At 54.9% G+C, this 22878-nt stretch overlaps 1 protein-coding gene across 1 annotated transcript in view; it reads right to left on the reverse strand.

Moving 5' to 3' along the window:
- Nucleotides 1-14455: 14455 nt before the first annotated feature.
- The window catches only part of PGBD5 (piggyBac transposable element derived 5), a gene marked incomplete at its 5' end in the record, with an annotated part of 93742 nt that continues 85319 nt past the window's right edge, over nt 14456-22878 (reverse strand). Inside the window, 3 exons of the mRNA XM_080823701.1 lie at nt 14456-16350; nt 17649-17754; nt 22496-22693. Of these exons, the coding sequence (XP_080679827.1) occupies nt 16155-16350; nt 17649-17754; nt 22496-22693 (500 nt within the window). The 3' untranslated portion in view covers nt 14456-16154. The remainder of the gene's footprint in view (nt 16351-17648; nt 17755-22495; nt 22694-22878) is intronic.

Consider the following 22878-nt stretch of genomic DNA (forward strand, 5'->3'; position numbering starts at 1 on the left):
GCCCCGGCTCCTGACTGCTGGCCTCCGGGATGGTGAGGGAACACATTTCTCTTGTTTGAAGCCACCAGAATGTTGGTCATTTGTTAGGACAGCGCCAGGACACGAACGCGGTACCGTACAGAGCACGTTCGCAGAGTCTGTTTACGGCCCTGGATGGCGCGGATGAACCGCTCAGCCGCACCTGGAAACCGCTGGCCGTTGGGCTTTAAGACGAGCCCCTTCCAGTCACCGCTTGAGCTGGGCCGTCTTTTTCCTGTAACCGATGAGGAACCCCAGGCTCGAGGTCGCAGCAGATATACGGGGCCTGGACGAGGATCCAGAAGTCCCCGTGGGCGCACTTCCCACCGCACAAGGGTCTCCTTACCCCTGCCTGTCCGTGGCCTGTGCCCTGGGGCCCGGGGCGGCCTCCAGCTCCCCGGGACAGGCTCAGCCCGAGGGGAACGGGGGAGAGGCAGGAAGAGGGCTGGAGGGGCCCGCCCTGCTTACAGCCGCCCTGCCGGGCCCAGGAGGTGCCCTGGAGGGAAATCCTGCTTTCTGCCTCCTTCCAGACCGTCCCCTGTGTCTCCATTCCGCGCATGAGGTCCTGTCCTGGCAATGGCCCTTCCGGACCCCCCGGCCACCACGGACCAGCCGGCGCTACCTCCCCCTTTGCTTTAGGAGACAGAGAAACTCCGAGGCACCCACGCCGGGGCTTTCCGGGAGACCAGGTCCTTGGTCACGTGGGTTTGCCATTTGCCAGGTTCTTCTAAAATCTCGGTTGGGCCGATGCCCTCCCGACAACCCCAGGGAGGAACCAGAGTGAATTTCCTCACCTCGGAAGCACAGAAGGCGGTCCGCACGCAGACCTCGGTGCGTGCCTTGGGAGGGGACCCGGAGATGCTCGTGCGTGACCTGTCCCTGAGCTCTTGCTCTTTCCATTAAAACCCTCTCCCTCCGCCCTCCTACAGGGCCAGCCCCACAGGCGTCAGGCGCCAGGTACCTGTCAGCCCTGTCGCAAAGGTCCCGGCTGCCCTGAAATCTCTCCCAGGCCTCAAGTCCCTGCCCCAGCGGTTTCCTGTCGCTGCGACACATGGCCTCAGACCCACGGCTGGGACAGTAGGCAGGCGGTGTCTTACAGTCTGTGGGTGGGAAGCCTGGCACGGGGCCGGCGGGGCTAAAATCAAGGTGTCCGCAGGGCTATGCCCCTTTCTGGAGGCTCTGGGGGAGGATTCCGTTGCTGAGACTTTCCCAGCTTCTAGAACTTGTTCCCGCCCCTCCATTCACAGCCCCTTCCGCGTTCAGCAGCCGCAGCCCTGCCTCTCTCACCCTTCCCCCTCCCTGGTGAACTCACGTGGAAGAGGGACTCACTTACAAAAACCCCCGTGACGACGCCAGCTCCTCTGGATAACCAGAGTAACCCAGACCCCGATCCCGCTCCTGAACCCCCGCTCAGCCGGGAGCCACCTTGACGCCGTCTGCTATTTAAATTCCCATTTGCGACAAGCAGTGACACAGTCCCAGGTTCCGAGGACAGCCACCTTGGAGGGTCTTTGTTCTTTCTACGCCTCCTTCTAGTGTCTTTATTTAACAGTATCTTTATTTCGTAAAATTTTATTTATTTATTTATTCATTTATTGAGAGCATGGGTGGGGAGGGGCAGAGGGAGAGGGAACCTCACGGTGATGCCCCTCCGAGCACAGAGCAAACCAGGGGCTCAGTCTCACGACCCTGAGATCACGACCTGAGCCGATATCCAGAGTCGGGAGGCTTAACCCACGGAGCCACCTGGGCGCCCCGAGACACTTGTGTCTCAATGGGCATGACTGAAAGGGAGGTGTCCCCTGGGAGGGCTGCCACCATCACCATCCATGCACACGGGCCCGAGGGTCACGAGAGGGTGCTGGCAACGGGACAGTGACAGACTGGGACCCGGGAAGGGCTGCAGAGAGTTGGGGGGGGCCCTCACCCTTCACAGATGATGGACTGTCTGTAAATCTGAACAATTCTGTGGCCCGGCTTCCCAGGGCTCTGCACAGAACTGTCCTGTCCGTAACCCGTGGCTGCCAGGGAGGCGGGGACCGGGGCCTCACGGGTCTTCCTTCCCGAGCTGACAACCGGGAAAGAGTTAAAACCCGCCTCCCTGATTTATGCAAGATTCTTCTGGAAAGACTGGCTGAAAGAATTCGAGTGAATGATAGCAATTAACTATTTCACATTAAACCGTGAACGGAAGACAGTTTATCCGTCACCCTCCGAGGGCTGGGGGGCTTTTCTGTCCCATCAGAGATGCTCTGAAGACAAAAGCGGACTTTGTAAGGTGTGAGTGACCCACCAGACGAGGAGCTGCCTCTTACAGACGAGCGAAGAACACGGTTTCTCGAGATGGAACCTCGTCTTGGGGAAGACGCTGTGGAGTTTGCTGGAAATCAAACAAAGGATTTAGAATATCGCAGACCCTGAGCTGAAAAAGCAGCATCAGGGCTGGAGAGGACGGACTCCGCTTCTCGAGGAAGTTCTGCTGTGGGCAAAGGGCTATCAAACAGCATCGCGTGCCACGGAGAAATCGTCCTTGAAAAGGACGAGTCTGTTGATGCGGCAAAGTTCTTTGTTGTCTTAAGAAATGGCCCCGGCCACCCCCCCCCCCACTCCCCGCATCAGTCAGCCTCTAGGCAAGGTGCACCTGGGTGGCTCAGTCAGTGGTGTCTACCTTGGGCTCAGGTCATGATCCCAGGGTCCTGGGATCGCGTCCTGCCTGGGGCTCCCGGCTTCACGGAGAGTCTGCTTCCCCCTCCCCTTCCGCCCCTTCCCCCCAGCTTGTACTCTCTCACTCTCTCACAAATAAAATCTTTAAAAACAAACAAACAAAAACATCGAGGCAGGACCCTCCAGCAGCAAAAGGATTACACCTCGCAGCAAGTTCAGATGAAGGCATTTTTGGCAATGAAGTATTTTTAAATTAAGGTCGCATGTTGTGTTTTTAGATAATACCATTGCACACCTACGAGACTGTAGTGTGGTATAAACATCACTCGTATCTACACTGGGTGGGTCACCAGAACACGACTGGACTCCCTTTTGATCCTCGCTCCATGGCGGCGGTCCCCGAAGAGAGCCCTCCAGATCTCCGAGGTGTGCCTGGAGGACTGGGACCCTGACATATTTGCTGCTTCTGCGTCCGCCTTATCTCGCTCCGAATAATGTTCTCAGGGTTCCTCCACATGCCGCATGGGCAGAGTTTTCTTCTCTTTAAAGATAGAATAATAGTCCATCTTCTGTGTGGCCCACATTCTCTTTATCCACGCATCTGCTGGCTGACCCTTGCTTTGTGCCCCGTCCTGGCTCCCGTGACGAACGCAGCAATGAACATGGCAGGGGCGGGGGCGGTGCGGCACGAATCCTGGAAGACCCTGATTCGAGTCTTTGTATAAACACCCAGAAGGGATGGCTGGATCGTTTGGTCGTTCTGGTTTTAATTTCTCCAAAGAAGACAGGCGAATCACCAACACGTCTATGAAAACGTGCCGAGAGCCTTCATCATCAGGGAAATGCAACTCAGATCCACCATGGGATGTCATTTCCCACCTGTCAGGGTGGCTGTTGTCAAAACAAGAAAAGACGGCGAGTGTCGTGGAGCGTGTGGGGAAGTTGGGACCCTGTACACCGTGCGTGAGGATGCGAAATGGCGCAGCTACTGTGGGAAACAGCCCACAGTAGGGTGTGGCTCCTCTCTTTTCTCCCTTTTTGTGGGTCAACACGGCTTGAATCATATGATCTATTAAAACCTTTGGGGTTGGCTTGGAGGCGATCCCTCTTCTAAAGCGCTTGGACACCTCTGGGTACTCTCTCCCCGTCTCCATAAAATCTGCCATGTTTTGGGCACTCACCCCGCGCTGTGAGACTTGCGTTCATGAGCAAATCTGAGTAGAAAGTGTCTCTTATTACCAGAAGGAACGGTGGGCTCTCCCTAAACAGGGGCGGCTGGGAAAACACACAGATTCCCAAAGGTACTTTCTTAGGGTTCAAGCGGTGTGCTCAGTAGGGAGGTGGGGAGGACGTGGGGGAGATCCTCACGCTGTTCCGCACCACCCAACTCCTCAGATCTGGATAGGGAGTGCTCCCTACAAGCTCCCTCCAAGGCCACCTGCCCCTTTCCATCAACCGCTCCCCACTTCCCCAGACCTGTAATCCCTTCGTTCCCCCCACACCCACCCCACTTTAAGCTGGACCATCTGTCCACGTTGGGTTCTTGTTTTGCCCCCACATTGGCTTCTCTTGTTGCTTGGGGGTGGAGTGGGCAGGGACAGGGGACATGGGAGAGGCCACCTGTGGGATCTCCTCTTTTAGAGAGTCTAGCTTTCGCCCCAGTAAGACTGGCCTCTCCCTGGAATGTGTCCTGTGCACTCTGCGCGTCCCCTGCCTTCTACTTGCCTTGCAGTACCAGAGGGACCCGTGTGTGCCGGGCCCTGGGACGGGGGGAAAGGGGAGCGGGCCCCGTCTTCCCGCCGCGACACTCTGTAACACAAAATCACTGTCCCCGTTTTACAAGTGAGAACAGTGAAGCCCGAACAGGCTAATAGCTTGCTAAGTAAAAACACCCAGGTAGGAACCCAATCCAGAACCTAGAAGCGCCACACACCACAGGCCACGTGACTCCTCTCTCTCTTTTTTTGGAAAATCCGTCTAGTCACACAACAGGTCTTCCTGCCACTACCACACACACCACACCTGGGATTGTTCTCGAATCCCCTTCACCAACAAGCCACGGTTGCTTGGAAGCCACAATCAGAGGGTTGTGGCCTGGCCTCCAGGCCCCTCTGCCCCTCCGCCCTGGGCACTGCAGACCACCAACAGGCAGTGGGCATGGAGGGCATCCAGGGGACCCCCGAGGTCTCCCACGCCAGACCTACGTTGCTTCTGATCCACAAGATACCAGGAAGCGAAGGATGAAAGCTCAGAGACAGAGAAGATCCAGACTGGGATGTCCAGGTCGACTTATGGCACAGTTTATTTTAGCAAAGACAGCTATCTCTCTATTATCTATCTATCTATCATCTATCATCTATCATCTGTCTCTCTATCTATGCAATATTAGCAAGCTGATTAGGGAATTAATGTCTCATGTGCTAGCCTTTCCTTGGCTAATGAGGGGACAGGTGCACCAGCCCTGGAGCACCTGCAGACCGGGCGGCGTGCTGGGAAGCAGGGCTCGGGCTGGCTCGGGGGGATGGAGAGCAGGTGGCCTGCAACAGGGCTCCCCTCCGTGTGCCCCGGCGTTGTCACTCAGCGGGCTGAGCCCAGGGCGCTGTTAATGAGGACAGCGGTGCCGGGGTGCTCAGCTCTCCGATGCCGTCCCCGTGTCCTTGGGAAGGGAGCCAAGCGGGTGTTCTTATCTCCGGAAACCAAGAGCCAGCGCTGTTGCTGACCTGCTAGCATGGAGAGTCTGCACCCGGAGAGGCTGAACCGCGAAGTCGGGGCCATGGAGCGCCGTCTCGGAGCTTTCCGCCGGCCGGAGCCTCCTCCCCAAGCGGCTGCGCCCATGAGACACTGGGGACCCACACAGAGGGCAAGGCTGTGTGGGTGGAACAGGACCCAGAGGGGTTTCTGAGGATTGGGTCTGCCCGGCTCCCTGCTCTGGGGTGGGGTTGGGGGCTGACGGGGCCCTCCCGCTCCCCTCCCCTGCTCCAGGCCTGTCCCTGCCTCTCCAGTGACCTGGACCCTGTGTGGGGCCCATCCCTCCCGGGAGGACCTTCCCAACTGCTCCAGGCTGCCCTCTCCCGGGAAGCGTGTGGTACTGCAAGGCCCTGCTGCAGGGACACAGGAGGGACCTCAGGGAGCCCAACACTCCCCCGCCCCCCAGCAGCTCTCTGGAAACCTCCAGGGTGTCCAGGCCCCATGCAGAGCCCACCGACTCTGCGTTCCCTTTGGTTTTTCAGGACTGCTCCCCAAATGGAAGCAGACAGAGCCCCGTTTCCACACCCTCCTGAGTCCTAATCAGAAGCCGGGGCCCACTGGCCCCCTCCAGGTAGGGATCCAGGGGAACTGTGGAAAGGAGGGAACAGTTCTGGAAGCTGAGCCCCTCTGGAGCCCGGTCCCTATAGGACCACAGCATCTTGTCTGCTGTCCCCATGTTCTGGGGAGGCTGCCGGTCCCCCGACTGTCCGGGTTTGGCTCCTGGGGGCATGGCAGGAGATGAGGGGCACGGGTGGGAGAAAGATAAGGGCTATGTAATCCACTGGCCCCCTGCAGGGGGGGCTCAAGGCTGCTCCTACCCCACCGCACCCCTTCCTCTCCCTGTCTCTGCCTCTCCCCCACTGTCTTCCCTCGTCCAGGAACTATTTCCCATCCTCGTCCCTCAGGCCAGGTCACCCCCTGCCCACTGCTCCTTGCTTGTTTGTCCCCAGGTCTCCTGCAACCCGGGCTGAACCATCTTTGTCCCGCTGGGCTGCTCCTGTCCTCTCTGACCCCACCCCTGGCTGACATCCTGCCCCCCCCCCCATAACCCTGTACAGTCCCGCTCTCCTCAGACACCCTTGCTCTAGACCCGTGGTCCCTAACGTGACAGGGGTGGGACCTGCATCCCCATGTGATCCCAGCACGCGAGGCTGAGATGGGCTACAGAGGAGGTTCCCAGTGCTGCTGGGCTGACTCCCTCCTTGCAAGGGGTCCCCATCTGAGCCTCCGAACCTAAGCTGACCCGTCCCTCTGCCCCACGCCCCCGTATCCCACAAAACCGATTTCTTCTTTTCCCAGACACCTGACTTCCTTTTAAAATACTGCTCAACCACCTTTGTCTTTCTTGGGTCCCCTCCTTACTGCTAGAATGTGAGCCCCAGGAGGCCAGAGATCTCGGTGCTGAGACGTGCCCGGAGCCTAATCTGCCCCCGGGGCAGTATTTGCTGGAAGAACGCTGATTTCAGCGGCAGGGCCTTTGCCTTTCCTGGCCGGCGACGTGGTCTCCGGTAACTAGCTTATTCTCTCTGCTTGCTCAGGACCAGTGAGACTTTGTCCGTTGTGCTCACTTTGTGTCCACCGTACCTAGAACACCGCCGCGCCCCAGACTCAGAGCGCGTTTGTTGACTGGATGCTGTGCCCGCCTCTGGGGCTCATAAGGTGTACTCTGCTGCCCTCTGCTGGGCAGATGTGGGAAAGGCGTCATCTCCAGGTGGACACATTCCAGGAACACCGGGAATGGACCAAAAATTTGGCTCGGAAGATAATTGAACCAAGGTCAGGCCAGGCTGTTAAATATTCTTTTGTCATTGGGACGCTGTCGAATTCAGGCCGACTGGACTACATCGTCTCATTCCTCCCCCTTCTACAGTCTACCGCGGGGCAAAAATCCTTCTGGGTGGCGTCCTGTTATCTCCAGGAATGCGCTTATCTTGCAGGTCGTGGGTCTCGATTTGGGGGTTTGGTTACTCATGTCGCTAGACTTTTTGGCCTGGTGGACGGTGAATGTGACCTAAAAGTGACTGCTACCACAAGGAAGGCTTAACACAGGCTGCCCAAAGTCGGGTTGGGGCTGAGGGCTGAGAGCAGGGTTAAGGAGCCCCTGACAAGTCCTACTCCGTCTTTTTCTAGTTCCCGGGACTGGGGAGATGGGGGTGGGGGTGTGTGCCTGGTGCAGAGAATCGTGTGTTCAATTGTCTTTGACTTCTTCAGGAGCAAGCTCCTCCCTCCAAAAGGGTCATTTCTCCTTTAAGCACACATTTTCACATGGAAGGGCCTCACATTCTCTGGCCCTGTAGCATCGGGGTGATTTAACTGGGGCACAGTTGCTAGGCTTGTACCTATTGGCCCAACATTCTCCCAATGGCAAATCCCACAGCCTTTGCCCTAAGAGGAACCAGCACCACACGTTTGCTCCATCAAACAAGCACACTCCGGGGCGCCTGGGTGGCTCAGTGGTTAAACGTCTGCCTTCGACTCGGGTCGTGATCTCAGAGTCCTGGGATCGAGCCCCGCGTCGGGCTCTCTGCTCGGCGGGAAGCCTGCTTCTCCCTCTCCCACTTCTCCTGCTTGTGTTCCTTCTCTCCTGTCTCTTTCTGTCAAATAAATAAAATCTTAAAAAAAAAAAAAAAACACACTCCTTCTGTGAAGTGACTGTCACATGTCCTGACCTCCCTCTCCACACAGATCTCCTGTAACAATTCCTTTAAAAACATTCCACCCCAGGGACAGAATGTGGTTCAGCCAGTACATCCTCATTTCTCGGGGAGAAAACTTGGTCATTGTTCCTTGATTACTTTTTCATATACTATTATTATCTGATGACATGAGGGAGTTGTGCATGTGTCGCCCACTACCTGGCGGTCCTTGACGGAAGAGACTGTTCTTGTTCATCCCCGGTATCTAGTGGGGATGAACTTTTATTGAATAAAATAAAGTTAAAATAAAAGTTTCTTTAATAAATGGTCTTGGGTCCACTTTCCTCTGCTGTCCCCTCTCTCGAACCAGAAGACCGATGTTGGATTTTCTGAGTATTCCCATGAGCCCCAAGGGATGGGGCTGGGCCCCGAGGGTCAGTAAAATAAATCTTGTCATCTGTACCTGGCTATAAAGCGCCTTCCGTTTCCTTGTCGAAGCCTCACCTCTTTCTTGGGTGCCTCTGCCCTCGTGATGTCTTTGATACAAAGGATCATGTCCCCCACCCCTACTTGAGAGGAGATAAGAGTCCCTGTGGGGCAGTGAGACTTCAGAACCAGGATGCTGGAGAACAGAAAGGAAGAACCCAGATAGCAGGAGGAATGTTCCAGACTGCTCCCCACCCCCCCACCCCCCCCAGAGAGTAAGGTCCGGGAGTGACTGGGGCTCACCAAAGTTCTGTGGGGGAAAGGGAGAAGGGGAGGGCCGGGGAGGGGGGGAGAACGGGGCAGCAGATGAAGGGGAGAAAGGGAGGGGGACGCAAAAGAGAAAGGGAGACACTTGCGGAGAGAGGCGTCAGAGGCAGAGCGATGGAGAAAGGAAAAGTGGAGAGAGGAGACAAAGATGGTGGTTGAGGGAAGTCACCAACTATAGCAGACGGTCACCTCACGGGCCAACACCACACAACGACGTAAAGATCAGTTCATCACTTACTAAAAAGCTGGGCAAGCAGAGATCGGAAATCTCTTTAAAATTTTTAAGAGTGTTTGAAACTTAGTTTTGGCCAAAGTCAGAGAGAGACGAACCCTAAGAGACTCTTAAGTCTAGGAAACAAACTGAGGGTGGCTGGAGGGGAGGTGGGTGGGGGCGGGGTGGCTGGGGGATGGGCGTGAAGGAGGGCACGTGACACATGAGCCCTGGGTGTTATACGCAACTGATGAATCACTGACCTCTACCTCTGAAATTAACAATAAAAAATTATTTTTGGCTTGCAGAAGAACTTAAAGCTTTGCCAGTACGTGCTGTAGTGTTCTAAATCCGATTTTAAGTTGAAAAGCATATGCTTCTCTGAATCTTTTTATTCTTCTGTAACGAAGTGTAGAAAGAACCCTGGAAAGCAGGATCTGACATTTCACTCTACATAAAGATTTTCTACGTTAATGACAACAGTGTCCACCTTCTGGTCTTTGAGGATACTGCCGCCAAAACCAAAGTCACAGGCAGCCCCTTTGTTTCGTTGATGCCCTCCCCCCTAGCTCTCAATCATAAGCATTTTTGCTTGCATCTCTCGCTTTGCTCACAAGGACCTACCTTCTGCGGTTCCAGAAGCTTCTGAAAAGGGGGAGGATGACAGGCAGTGGGGATAGCAGCAGCTGAAGGAGCGTCAGGCTGCATAATCGGCCCTCGACGGTGGAGACCCTTTGTTCCCACCGGGCCCCCTCACCCCCCAAATGAACAAGATGGGAGGCGGGGGTGGAGACGGGCTCCCACGGGAACCCCCTCCCCCCCGACTTTCCCCAGGATTGGCAGCAGAGTTGAGAAGGCTCAGGTGTCTGGACATGCAAGCGGCACCTGGGGCCCCCCTGACCTGCCGTCCCTCTTTACGTGTGAGAGAAACTGTAAGGTGGGTTCGCCAGGCTTTTCATGAATTTCCTTCATCATCTCCTCCCTCCCCCAGAGGAACCCACCAGAGAGAAGCAAATGCAATATATCTGATTGTATTTCACAGTTACTGACTGGAGACAAACGTTGCTGAAGAAATAAAAATCTAGGAATTAAACTGCATATATAGGTATATATATGTGTGTGTGGGGGGGGGTACATGTAGGTACCGTACTTCACGTTTTAGAATTCAGAATTTAGCTCACGATATACAAAATCTGTAAAACTTTATTGCAAGTGTGTCTTAGTGTGAAGTCAAAATCTTGACGGAAGGGTCGGCTTTATCTTCCCAGAAAGGATGGGGGTGAGCTTGGGGGAGATCCCCCGAGGGCTACGTAGGCACAGTTCTCGATGAGATTAAAATTTTGCTCCCGAAGATTCTTGACCAAAAACTGTAAGGAAAGGCAAGACAACACGACGGTGCAAAGAAATGTCCAAATAAAATCGCAATCTTTCCGGATTCCTGGACACGGATTTCCATTGCTGATGGCCACTCCCCCTGTTTTGAGAGGAAGTGGGGACTCCCTCTGAGGAAGGGGAAGGGGGCGCAGCTGGGAGCCGGGGCATCCTCTGGAGAGAGGCAATCGTCTTCTCACTTGGGTTACTACATCGCCAATGGCCTCCACCCAGCAGCGCGGGGTCAGGGCTTGGCTTCCCTTCAGTGGAGGTCAGGAGGGTGGCCAGCAGGGGTGGCCTGCTCAAGCCCACAGCCTGGGGTTAAGACCACCTCTTGCCCACAGAATGCCCTCTGGAACCTTCCAATGTCGTGTCCTGAAGACATTCAGGAGCGAGCAGAGGGGTCCCTGCTTTCCGAGTCCCGTCCCGGCGTCCGGCAGCTCTGGACACTGCAACTCGCTCCCTGCACTGAGCTGAGGCCTGACTCTCGGTGACGGGCACCACACGGAAAAGGAGACTGGGAAGTCTGGAGACAAGTGCCATGCTCCCTCCCAAGTCAGGGCTTCACCACCCAAGCTAATCACCCTGTCTTCCCAACGGCCCCTACCATTTTGTTTCTATGTGGACCCACCATCCCAGACTCCAGGACCTCCTAACCGGTTGTCTCTTCCTGGAGGATGATGGCCGGGACTGGACTCATGCTGGACTGGCACAGGATCGGGTAGAGCATCTGTCCCACTTTGGGCACCGTCCTTCTACTGGTAGGTACTGATAAGTACTGATAAGGGGACACACTTTAAAAAGCCACGATGAACTATAATGGCATTAGGTTCAAGTGGATGAAAGTGACTCCAAAATGCCTCCATAAAATATTCCCACAATCCCACAACTCCAGATCTTAAATTTATACCTAAAAAAATGTGTGCAACCGTTCTGTTCTTTCTAGTCTATTCAAATATAAGAAACCACAGCCCCTGCTTCCTTCTCTCGTTCATTACTCCTACATTCTATTCACTGGGAGGAAGTTCCCAATTATGAAACTCTGATGCATTTTTGGTTTTTTGGTATCCATCTAAAAAAAAAAAAAAGGCAATTCACTCCCACTTTCCATCCCCTACTCCTGGCAACTACCTAGATCTCCAGTTCTATGATCTCTAGGTCTATGAGCTTAATTATATATATAGATATATATATATATTTTCCCCCTAGATTCTAGATATATATATTTTTCTAGATTCCACATGTAAGAGAGATCATACATGTTTATTTTTTCTCTGTCTTGTTTCATTTAGCATAATTCCTTTGAGGCCCATCCCTGTTGCCACAAATGGCAGGATTTCCTTCCTTCTTAAAGGCTATGTAATACCCCATATACACACACACACACACACACACGCACCCATACACACACACACACACACACACACACGTATATGCATACGCCACATTTTTTAACCTATTCACTCATTGATGGACACTTAGGTTGCTTCTGTCTTGGCTGTTATAAATTACGCTGCAGTGGACACGGGGCTGCACATACCCTTTCAAATGAGTGTTTTCATTTTCTTTGGATAAATACCCAGAGGGGGAATTGCTAGGTCATATGGGAGTACAGTTCTGTTTTGTTTTTTTAAGTAATGTCTATGCCCAACATAGGGCTTGAACTCACGACCCTGAGATCAAGAGTCACGTGCTCAACTAATGGACCCAGCCAGGGCACCCCTGATAATACTATTTTAAATTTTCTGAGGAGTAGGTGCATTTTAGAAAGACAGCCAAGACAAGGGAAACAGCTAACAGCTAAACTCTCATCTTCCCAGTGAATGCTTTTTTCGTACCACTACTTTTGTTGAAGTTGTGAGCCTTTCTTATTTAAACGAGGCGGGACATTAGACGTTAAGGAGAGACAAGAGAACCCTCACACCAGCTGTCAGGCTGGAAAAAGAGGACAGCACCCTGTTCCCTTGGAGAAAACAGAACCAAGTGTAAGCCACACGGGCAATGGAAGGAAGAAACATGGCGTAGCTGCGTGTTGGTGCTTACGAGCTAAGAAACTTTTTTCCTGCTGGGTGTGACTTCTGGGAGAGCTGGGACCACTTTTTACTTGTTGCTCACACGTGGTTCCATGCTTTCCAGAAACACTCATGTATCCTCGGCTCTCGGGGCAAGCGTTTTCCAGAGACACTTCCGTGTCATTGGCTGCATGGCAAATTGGCAATTTTTGGTCAGAAACAGTCTGGGTCCAGCCTTCTGAGGAGGCTGGTTCTGTCCTTTCCAGAATAAGCCAAGCCATATCTGGAGTCCTTTCCGGAACAAGCCAAGCCCTATGCCAGGGTAAGTGCCCCACATTTCACAGGAGGTGTGGGCTGCCGTGCCAACGGGGTCTGCCCGCTTCCCTCACTGCCCAATGCTGAGGCCGGGTTCCCAGGGACAACAGCACTGCCCGGCCATGCATGATGACCAGAGCCTTCCAGTCCCTACCCTGACATCTGCGGTCATCTTCTCTACAACAGCTGTAGAGTTTATTCGATTCTGGTGGCTGGGCCTTGCTTGACGGAGCCAAGAAACCAAAAGTCTTTGCCGAGAATGATCCGGACGCCAAGGTTTTCCGAAGTGACTCACCAGAATTTGGAAGCAGGACCTTCGTATTATAATGTTCCACTGACCACAGTCAGACCTTGTTCAAAACTGAGGTTTTGGGGGCCGCAGAGTGGGGGGAGAAGAGACAAGGTGAATGAAATAAAGAATGTTATCGGGAAGGCAAGCTGAACAGGACAGAACAGAAGCCCACCCGCGTTCCCTTCTCCGAAGGCTCACCTTACCCAACTCTGAACATGGCCACCATCCTGGGTCGGGACCTGGAACACACGGAAGCTCAGTGCACTTGATCTAAGAGAGTTTTTCTTCGGAGAAGCTTCAAGGCATTTGTTTTGTTTCCTACAAGGGTCAGGAAGCTCCTTGCTCTGGTTTTCTTTTTGAGACCCGCAGCAAAGCTGTCCCCCAGGGGAGCGGACGCCGCCACAGCAGGCCCCGGGTAGAAAGGTCTCATCGGGCAGGGACGCACGGGTGCCTGCTGCCTCCCCGCCTTTGCCGGGGCTGTGCCGGCTCCCCCTCTACTGACAGCCACTTTCTGGGCCCTTCCCCTGGCACCAGCAGTGGCCAGCTGCTAAGGGAGCCCATCCAAGGTCAAGCTGAGGGCTTCAAACCCAGGGGGACACTGGAGCCTGGTGGATTTGAACTGGAGCGATTCCCCACGGCTCTCGGCCTCACATCATTGGCGGGGCAAGGTGCCCCTGGCTACCGGTTTTCCTAATCAGTACTCCATGTCACTCTGTCCTCCTTCCAGAAGGACAGAAACTCTTCCCAACCCTGCAGGGCTCCACTAGAAGTCTGTCTGCTTCGAGCCTTCGTCTGAAAACAGGGGGCCACCATGTAAACCCCAGAGCCCTGGAACGGTGTAAGTCCCCTCGAATTACTTGGTAAGGCAGAATCACCCACCCACCGTCCCAACGGCACCTCTCTGGGTGGGCATGGATGCTGACGGCGACTAGAAGAAACAAGGAGGAAGCCCGTTTGGCAGGCAGGTCCAGGCAAGCCCAGACTTTCTCCTGGGCGCCTAGAACACAACTGTTCTCATAGGGCCGGCTTGTGCACTCTCCCTCTGTCAAATAAATAAAATTTGGGAGGAAGATTTTATTTATTTGAGAGGGAGAGACAGAGCATGAGCAGGTTGGAGAGATAGAGGGAGAGGCAGACTCCCCGCTGAGCAGGGAGCCCGACCCAGAGCTCGATCCCAGGACCCCAGGATCGTGACCTGAGCTGAAGGCAGAGGCTTAATGACTGAGCCCCCCAGGCTCCCCTAAATAAATAAAATCTTGAAAAAAAAAAAAAAGACTTAATTGCATTTCTTTTTTAAACTGATCAGAGGCAAAGGATATTAAAAACAGTTCAAGATCGTACGTACTAGACGACCGGGTAAGAAGTGGAGTCTTAAAAGGGGAGCCCGTGCTTTTGTCCCTGATGTTGGAAAGCAACCCGCATGTCAACAAAGAATCAGCATCTAAATAGAGTTTTATTTTTTTCTTTTACTTATTTGGACAGAAAAGAAAATTCATCAGCTTTCATCAGAGTCTCCCCAAGTGTTGGAAACACATTAGACTCAGAAAGAGTGGACCTCGTAGAAAAGCGTCACAAATTAAAAATATATTTCTCCATGTGGTAAAAGTGCTTTCAATCCAATCAAAGGACACGGTGAAGGTGTTCTGAAACACAACTGAGAATGGGGCCTACAATCCGTGGCATCGAATTCCAACCACAGGGCGCGGGGTCCTCATGAACCCGGGACACGGGGATGACGCGGAGTCGGGAGCATGCTGCCAGCCACGCTGGGAATTAACTGAGTGTGAACAAACAACAAAGTCCCAAAGCCTGAGTAGAAGAGATTTTGCATTTGTAAAAAAAACGAGGGGGCTCCATAAATTGGGGTGCAAGGGGGGATCGTGTAATTCTGGAAATCGCTGTTTCTCGTCTGGGGGCGGGTGGGCAGACCAGTGGGCCAGCCGGGCGGGGCCCCCCGCGGAGACCCCCGGACCTGCGTTCCCACGGAGCCCAGATGCTGTGGCTCAAGTGTGCCCCCCGGCAGACGCCGCCGGGTCACCGCCCGTGGTGGGGGGGGTGGAGAAGCAGCAAGCGTCCTCCCCAGGCCTTCTGTCGTTTGCTTCAGCGACGCTAACGGGTTTTTCGCCGATGGTAACGTCTGTGACAGAGCGCAAGGCCCCCCCGGCCCCCCGTGATCCTCAGCGGAGTGGAACCGCGTCTGTTCTGGAAGCCGGCCGCCCCCTCTCGCCCTGGTACAGTCCCAGGGCCCAGAACGCCGAACGGTGCTCATGCAAGGAGTCACGCTGGGGTGGGGGCGGGGAGGGGGCGGAAAAGGAGGGGGACGTTTTCCTTTGACAGAACATCTTAAGCAACAGTAAGAAAATAACCTGAAGATATATTTAAAAATAAAAAATAGCATCACACATCACTGCGGTTCTGTTGGCATTTTCGCTGTCCCCTCCCACCCCCACCCCCCACCCCGGCCACCAGCCAGAGAAATGAAATGAGCAGGGACGCCTCACTGATCAGCCGGAATGGGCAGCCGCTCCCCCATTTCACCCCTGCGTCTCATGGCCCCCCGCGTTTCTTGTTCCAGGAGACTTGCCCAAGGCGAGTGCTGGAGAACGCTCTGGTCTCTCCTGACCGGGTGCCTGGGCGCCACCGGCTTGCTTCTGGTCCCCTGCGGGCGCCGCACGAGCTGGAACCGGGTCACCTTGACATCCTCCCAGCGCAGGCCTTTCCAGCGGGCCACACTACGGCTCCTCCCACCCCCGGCGCCTCCGGTGGCGACAGCCTTGCCGGGTCCCCCGTTCTGAGGTGAGCTCCACGGGGGGGTCACAAGGGTGCGGCGCCCCGCTGGGCAAAGGCCACCGACGGCGCCCGGCCCGCGTGTCGAGTCTGAGTGCGGCCCCGGCCCCGGGTGGGCGGCGGCTTCTGGAGGGAGGACGCGCTCTTCTTTGAAGGGAAACTGGGGCAGCAGCCATCGTCTGACCAGGCCCACCTTGGGCCCTGCGGAGGCCCGGGGCTCCCCAATGGGCCGGGCCCAACCCCCCAGGGGCGCCCCAGGGCTCTGGCTGGGCAGGTCAGAACGGCAGGCTCTCCCCCTCCTCCAGCCTCCCGGACCCGGTCCTCCCCTAAGCCTGGCCGCGGCGGCATCAGTGGGCGGGGGAGGCCTCCTCCAGGCCCAGCAGCTCCCTCACCAGTCTCTCGCCAAACTGAGCCCGGCTGTACCTCTTCACGTGGTAGGCATCAGACATCTTGTAGAGGATGTAGGCGTTGTTGACGGCGATGCTGACGGCGAACCAGAACACCTGCTGCCAGGTCTTGTTCGGTTTATGAGAAATGAAATACCTACGAGGACAGACGAATAAGAGAGGCTGACCCTGGGGCTCACGGGCACGCGGCGGGGGGCGGGGGGGATGGTCCCAAAGGGCCTCATCGTGGTCAGTGCTGCCACAGAGCCACGGGGTGGGAAGCCGGCTGGGGGCTGGCTCCCGCCGAGGCTATCACAGTGAACTCGACCTAAGACTAAGAAGATGAAAACCGTTCCTATCAGAGGACTGGGGGACGGGGGGCAGGACGCTGGAGATGCCGGAAGGGGGAGCCGGCCTTCCACGGCAAGGCTCGGAAGCTCCAAGGAAATAGGGCCCAAGGGGCAGCCCTCTTTGCCTAGAGCCCTCCTCGGATGCTGTGTCCCGGGCACACTGACTGCTTGCACGTCCCAGGGGCAAGTTCACCCTCAGCTGCAGGCATCTGTAACGTGTCCCCTTCCTCCCGAGTGCAAGTCTTTTTGCCACCCCCGGCTTCCCTTCAGATCCAGGACAAATATCACCTCCAGGGCCAACCCAACTTAGGACTCCTCCCTGCACTGTGTCCCCATCACTCGGCACCTGAGGGGTGTCTGAAGGTCAGTGTCCTCACTGCCAGCAGCCCAGAGTGGCCCCTAACGTGTCTGTTAAATCAACGCGGGTTTCTTTGTTGCGTAGAATCAGCAGGTTCTGGGCACGCAGCTGGTGGGCCGTGAACATTTGCTCCCTAAGGAGTGGTGCTCCCTAAGGACTCCCTAAGGAGTGGGGCTCCCCTGCCAGCCTTGGCTGAGTTTTCCAGGGAGAACTGGGTCCTCAGATCTCTCTCTGCCATGAAGAAGCCTAGCAGATTCCCTGCCAAGTGGGCTGAGTCAACGCCCACCTGTCCTGGGGGTTACTCCAACTCTGTTCTAGGTTGTGAGGCTCAATCCTGGCAATTAACAGTCACACTCAGGCTCACTAGCAATCGCTTCTTGGGTTCCTGCTACGGTGTCATGGGTGTGCACCCGCTGCGGACATCCAGAGGGGAGAGAATTATGAACCTGCGCCGGGAAACAGGCCGCAGCTGTGAGGGATGGGGGAAGGGCAGTCTGGCCGGGGTGGGGGCAGGGGGGCAGGCGCGGGGCCCAGCACTAAGAGACGGCCATGCCCGAGTGAGTGGAAGGACGGCCACCTCGGGCAAGGGTGGCGGGGAAGGAGACAGGGCGCCCAGATGGCCAGGACGAGGGCTCGAGATTTCATCTCCCAGGGGCCTGCTCTGTTCACTCTGGAACCGGGGACTCCTGAGCACCCGGCCACCTCTAGTCCGTGCTCTGCCGTGGCTGCGAGCCGCCACGCACTCACCTGCTGTACTTGTCATCGTATCTGCAGATGTAGCTAAGGTGAGCAGCGAACGCCTCCACCGCCAAGGGGCAGGGGATACCCCCACTCTTCCTCCGGATGATCACCCCTGCGGAGAAGACAGAAGGTCACACCCCCGTCCGCACGGTCTCCTGCCCGTGCCCGTGGACGCACGTGCCTATCTCCACCCTGCCTGGCCCTCCAGGGAGCCAAGGGGGAGGGGGAGACAGAGAAACCGGACACCAGTCCCTCAAAGCTTCCGAGGACTTGAGGACAACATAAAGTGAGGTGGGTGTGCAGGGGTGCTGCGGGCACACGGGACGATGACGGGACCAAAGGTGGCTTTACGCGGCACCAGGGAGGGCGAAGCACCTGGCCGGGACTTCGGAGAGCAGAGGGGAGATGCAGGACTGACTCTCCCCTCTGCCCCCTCCCCGCACAGAGGCTGTAGAGGTCAGGGAGCCCCAGAGTCCCTTCTGCCTCCCCTGCCTGCTGCCATCACGGAGAGGCGGAGTTCCAGAGCCAGAACCCGAAGCACCTCCCCCTCCACACACACACCCCAGGTTCCTCCTTTTGTGCATCCCAGGACTTCGGGGAGGCCCTGTGGACTGAGAGAGGGAGGGAGGGAAAGTGCCTTTTGCATCCAGCCACTCCTGAAACCCTGCCCCTCACCCCCTCCCCAAGCCCTCAAACACCTTCCCTCTATTGATTGCAAATGGGAATGCGTCCAGGGACGCCTGCCACTGACCAGGGTGTGACGGGCAGGAGATCCGTGAGCCCTCCTCCCCCCACTGCCCGAACTGCTGCGGGACGACTCGTTTCCCAGACCTGCCCACAGGCCCACAGCTGCTGTCCAGGGGAGACGCAGGAGACGTGGGAGAAAGCTCAGGTGAGACTGGGGTTTGCTGCCCTCTCCTCCCGCCAGCCTCCCCACAGCATCACAGGATTATGACAAAAGCCATTTTTTGGTGTGTATATATTTTTTTAAAGGGATCAGTCTAAAGGATTGCAAAGTTTGGGGACTACTTGAGTGGACAGAGTTGAAGTACAAGGGGGTCCCCTGTGGGCCCGAGGGTCTCCACCTAGCGTGTCTCCCGCCCTCTCACCAAGGACCACGGGAGACCAGTGTGCAGGGATCCATCAGCACAGACGGAGCCCTGAGCGCCAGTCTTTCTGTTTCTTTGGGCCCCTGTCCTCCAGCCATGCCCCCTGATACTGGTTTTTCATACCAAGAAGTCCCTGGAGAACTTGAGATTGGGTGACCACTGGGGCCGTAATTCCTGGACTGCCCTGTCCCAGCCTCCCCAGCCCCGGGGGGCCTGCTCCAGCCCTTCGTCCCCTCCCCATCCACTCGGCGAGGCTCTCTGCTGGAAACCTCGGCAGAGCGGCGGCTTCAAGGCCTGGGTCTGCACCCATGTGCTTGAGCATTCCCCCCACTTTATAAATCACCCCGTCCCTGGCAGTATCGTGGATTTTCAGACACTGTTCCAGCTACAAAGTGTGGGGCCCCTGTCCTGTAATATCCTCCTCTGGGCACCAACAAGCCCGACCATGGGACACGTTGACAAGAGGTTGTGTGACATTTACTGGCTTTGCTGACGTCGCCCTGGGCGGGCCCCACACAGTCACGGCTGTGTGCCAGTCTCCGTGCCTAGCTGTGCTCTACGCACGTACCTCCGCGGCACCCCACGATCTGTCTGACCCGGTGGGAGAAACACGTGTGCTCACGCGAGTGGCAGTCCTGGCCTTCACCTCCCTAGGCTACCTGCGGTGTGCTGACGTTCCTCCCACCACCCTCGAGGCTGAATGAGTCAGGCCCCAAGTCAGTCCTATACGCACGTTCTATATGTGCGTGGGTCCCATGTAGTCTGAACCCCACGTGAGCAAAGGCTCTGGTAGGGAGAGGACAGCTCCAAAACGGACTTCAGAAAGAGCGGGAGGGCTGGGTCCTCCGGATGGATGTCCCTGGATATGGGACTTCTAAGAAGCCAGTGACCGTGCTCACGCTCTCTGAAGAAAGGGATGTTTCTCCTTAGAATCCAGAAGAAATAAGAAACCGATTCCTAGAATGTTCCTAACTGGTTGTCTATTTTCTAAAATTGGAAATTCTCAACTTTAAGAAGAGCGCATACATCTATGATCACAGCAGGAAAGAGTATGAAGCTGAGAGGCAGTCTTTCTGATATTTGAGGCTTCATCTTCTGAGTGATATTTTTAAAAAGTAGAAGAAGAGTTTTTCTGTAAGTGGTTCAGGCACGGAAGCAAAGCCGCTTGGTCAGGCCATTCTTTACACTTAATTAAAAAAAAAAACAGTAAAAATCCAGCTGATAGTGGATTACTGGAAAGAGCAAAGAGTCACGCTGTATGGTAAGCAGGTAATCTTAGCCCTTATCCAGCCTTGGCCCAGAGCAAGAAGTTTTAGAACAAAGAGCGTGATCAACAGATCTGCCCGTGCAGAAGGAAACGCAATTTTAGGTTAAAAAATACCAGTCATAAATAAAAGCAAAAATAAAACAAATGCAGAAAAATACTTGCTATAGCATAAAATAAGCTTTCAACAAGCACTTCAAAGGACAAACTGAGAATACGAAGAAATCACTGTAAACTGGTGGCAAATACACAGAGATGCTCAACCCCACCAGTGCTCATGCAATTTAGATGAAAATTCTGTAGCATTTTCATCCCCCAGACTGACAAACGTAGGGGGAAAAACGTGTTGGGAAACTCAGGAGGAGTGTCGGTCCCCCCAGAGCCCATCACAGTGGTTAAGTGCAGTCTTCGGGTGACGCGTCATCAAAGGTCCTCCAGATGTTCAGACCTCTGGGCAGCCATTGCACTCCCAGCTTTATTTTGAGGAAATGATCAAAGATGTTCCTCAATGTATGGAGATATTCACTATTATCATGATTCATATTGTGAAGAAAATGGATTATGAATCGGGGGAGGGAGAAAAATAATGACATTTAAGAAAATGAAGTACTGGGGCGCCTGGGTGGCTCAGTGGGTTAAGCCTCTGCCTTCGGCTCAGGTCACGGTCTCAGGGTCCTGGGATCGAGCCCCGCATTGGGCTCTCTGCTCAGCAGGGAGCCTGCTTTCTCCTCTCCGTCTGCCTGCCTCTTTGCCTACTTGTGATCTCTCTCTCTGTCAAATAAACAAATAAAATCTTTAAAAAAAAAAAAAAAGAAAGAAAATGAAATACTAAGTGGTTTTTAAAAATCATGTTTTTTAAGTATAAAGGAAAATATCTCCCTTTGTTACAAAAAAAAAAAAAAAAGTCACCTGAAGAAATAGACTAGTTAAAGGATGTCCTGTGGGGAGGAGAGGTGGGTCACCCAGCCTGGGCTCTCCATACCCCTCCCCTGCCTCCAAGTGCTCCTGGCGGTGCTGTTGGAGGCCTGAGGCACACTCCCTGGGATTTTTAAGGGAGTCTAAGATTTGGGAATTTGTGAATTTTTTTTTTTAAGATTTATTTATTTGAGAGAGCATGAGAGAGTGAGAACATGAGGCGGGAGGGGCAACGAGAGAGGGAGAAGCAGGCTTCCCACTGAACAGGGAGCCTGATGCGGGTGTCCATGCCAGGACCCAGGGTCAGGACCTGAGCCCAAGGCAGAGGCTTCACCGACTGAGCCACCCAGGTGCCCCAGGACTTTGTGATTTAGAGTACTTTAGAAATGGAAACTATAACTGAAAGAGAAACACAAACACTAAATTCTGGCATATTTAAAGACCAACCCTACCCATTTTCTCTTCTTCCTGATCAACATCCTCTTTGCTGGCTCCCTTGGTGACGGATTGAAGGCTCCCAGCCCTTGAGATTGGGGTTTTAAGGTTCTGTTGTCTTAAATCATATTGCATAATTTATAATCTGTTACGCATAATCTGGTGGGAGGCAGCTCCTACACTGTCTTCCTGAACGCGCTCTCCCTGTGAATGCTCTTGCCCCATCAGGAGAGTAGAGAAGTCCAGCTCAAAGTCTCACCTTTGGCTTTCAAGGTCAATTCCAAACATTTCCTCTAAGTGCCCTTCGCACAGCCCTGGAGAAGCTGGCAGCTTTCTATAGCTCTCTACACCTAAGTCCCACGGGCTTGTGTCCCTGGATTCCAGTCTCCGCTGAGTGTGTGTGTGTGCAAGGGGTGAGGCGCAGGAATAAACGAACAGCAGTTAATTAAGCACACCCCCCAAACGTACACACCACACGTGTACAGACCACGTATCTCTCTCTCTCTCTCACACACACACACACACACACACACACACAACGGAGCCCCTTGTGGTGGTCCTTCAGAAGTAAAGAGAAAAGATGTCTAAATACAAAGGAATACAAGGGATTTTCAAACACACCCTGTAACCACAGATATTTCTGTCAAGTGCCTCGCTGTCCTTTCCGGTTCCTTGTCAGCAGTTTAAAAGTCTTTCAGCTGTAGTGACCTGAACTCTACAGTCCTTGCTCACTGTTAGGAATGGATTCTAAACCCCACATGAAATTAACGATGGAATCACCTGAACGCCCCACAACGCCCATGGTTAACCTCTAAGGAAGACACGGAAGCGATAAAACAGTCGGTATCTCCCCTCCCATTAGAGAAGATGTTTCAGCGAATCCTGGATGGTCAGGTGATGGGGGACATGCCATTCGGACACGGCCACTCACAGCGGCCACACACAAGCCAGGAGACACGTAAAAAATTCCACCGTCGTGGCTTCCCTCCCAGCTGACAAGCCCGGGGATGGCAGCCCGCGGGCCCAGGTGGCTCCTGCCACCCTGCCCCTCCCCCACCCCAGCACCGACGCGGCCGAGGAACGGGGGCTTCCCGACTCCAGGGTGGCCCAGAGCCCCCACTGGCCCCCACCTTGCTGCATGGGCGAGTAGGCATTGGTCAGGAAGCGGAAGTGCCCTTTGTTGTACCAGCAGATCAGAGACATGTTGCCCTTCATCTTGATGCGGTGCTGGCCCCGGGCCGGGGGCGTGGCCGGGTTGGTCAGCATGGACAGGGGCAGGCCGGTGCAGTCGCTCTTCCTGGAGCTGAGCAGGCCGCAGCAGTAGATCTCTGCAGGGACAGGGACAGGGACGCAAAACTGAGTCCACAGGGTCACAGACAACCCGCGCATGCCGACACCAAAGAGGGACTGCCTGGCTCTGAGGCTGACACATCGGGAGGACGGGCCGCCTAGAAGTCCCACAGGGGAGACCGCTACCGTTCGGGGATTTCTATCCCAGAGGACTTCTCTAAGG

Source organism: Martes martes (genome assembly GCF_963455335.1).
Source record: "Martes martes genome assembly, chromosome: 14".
Classification (NCBI taxonomy): domain Eukaryota; kingdom Metazoa; phylum Chordata; class Mammalia; order Carnivora; family Mustelidae; genus Martes; species Martes martes.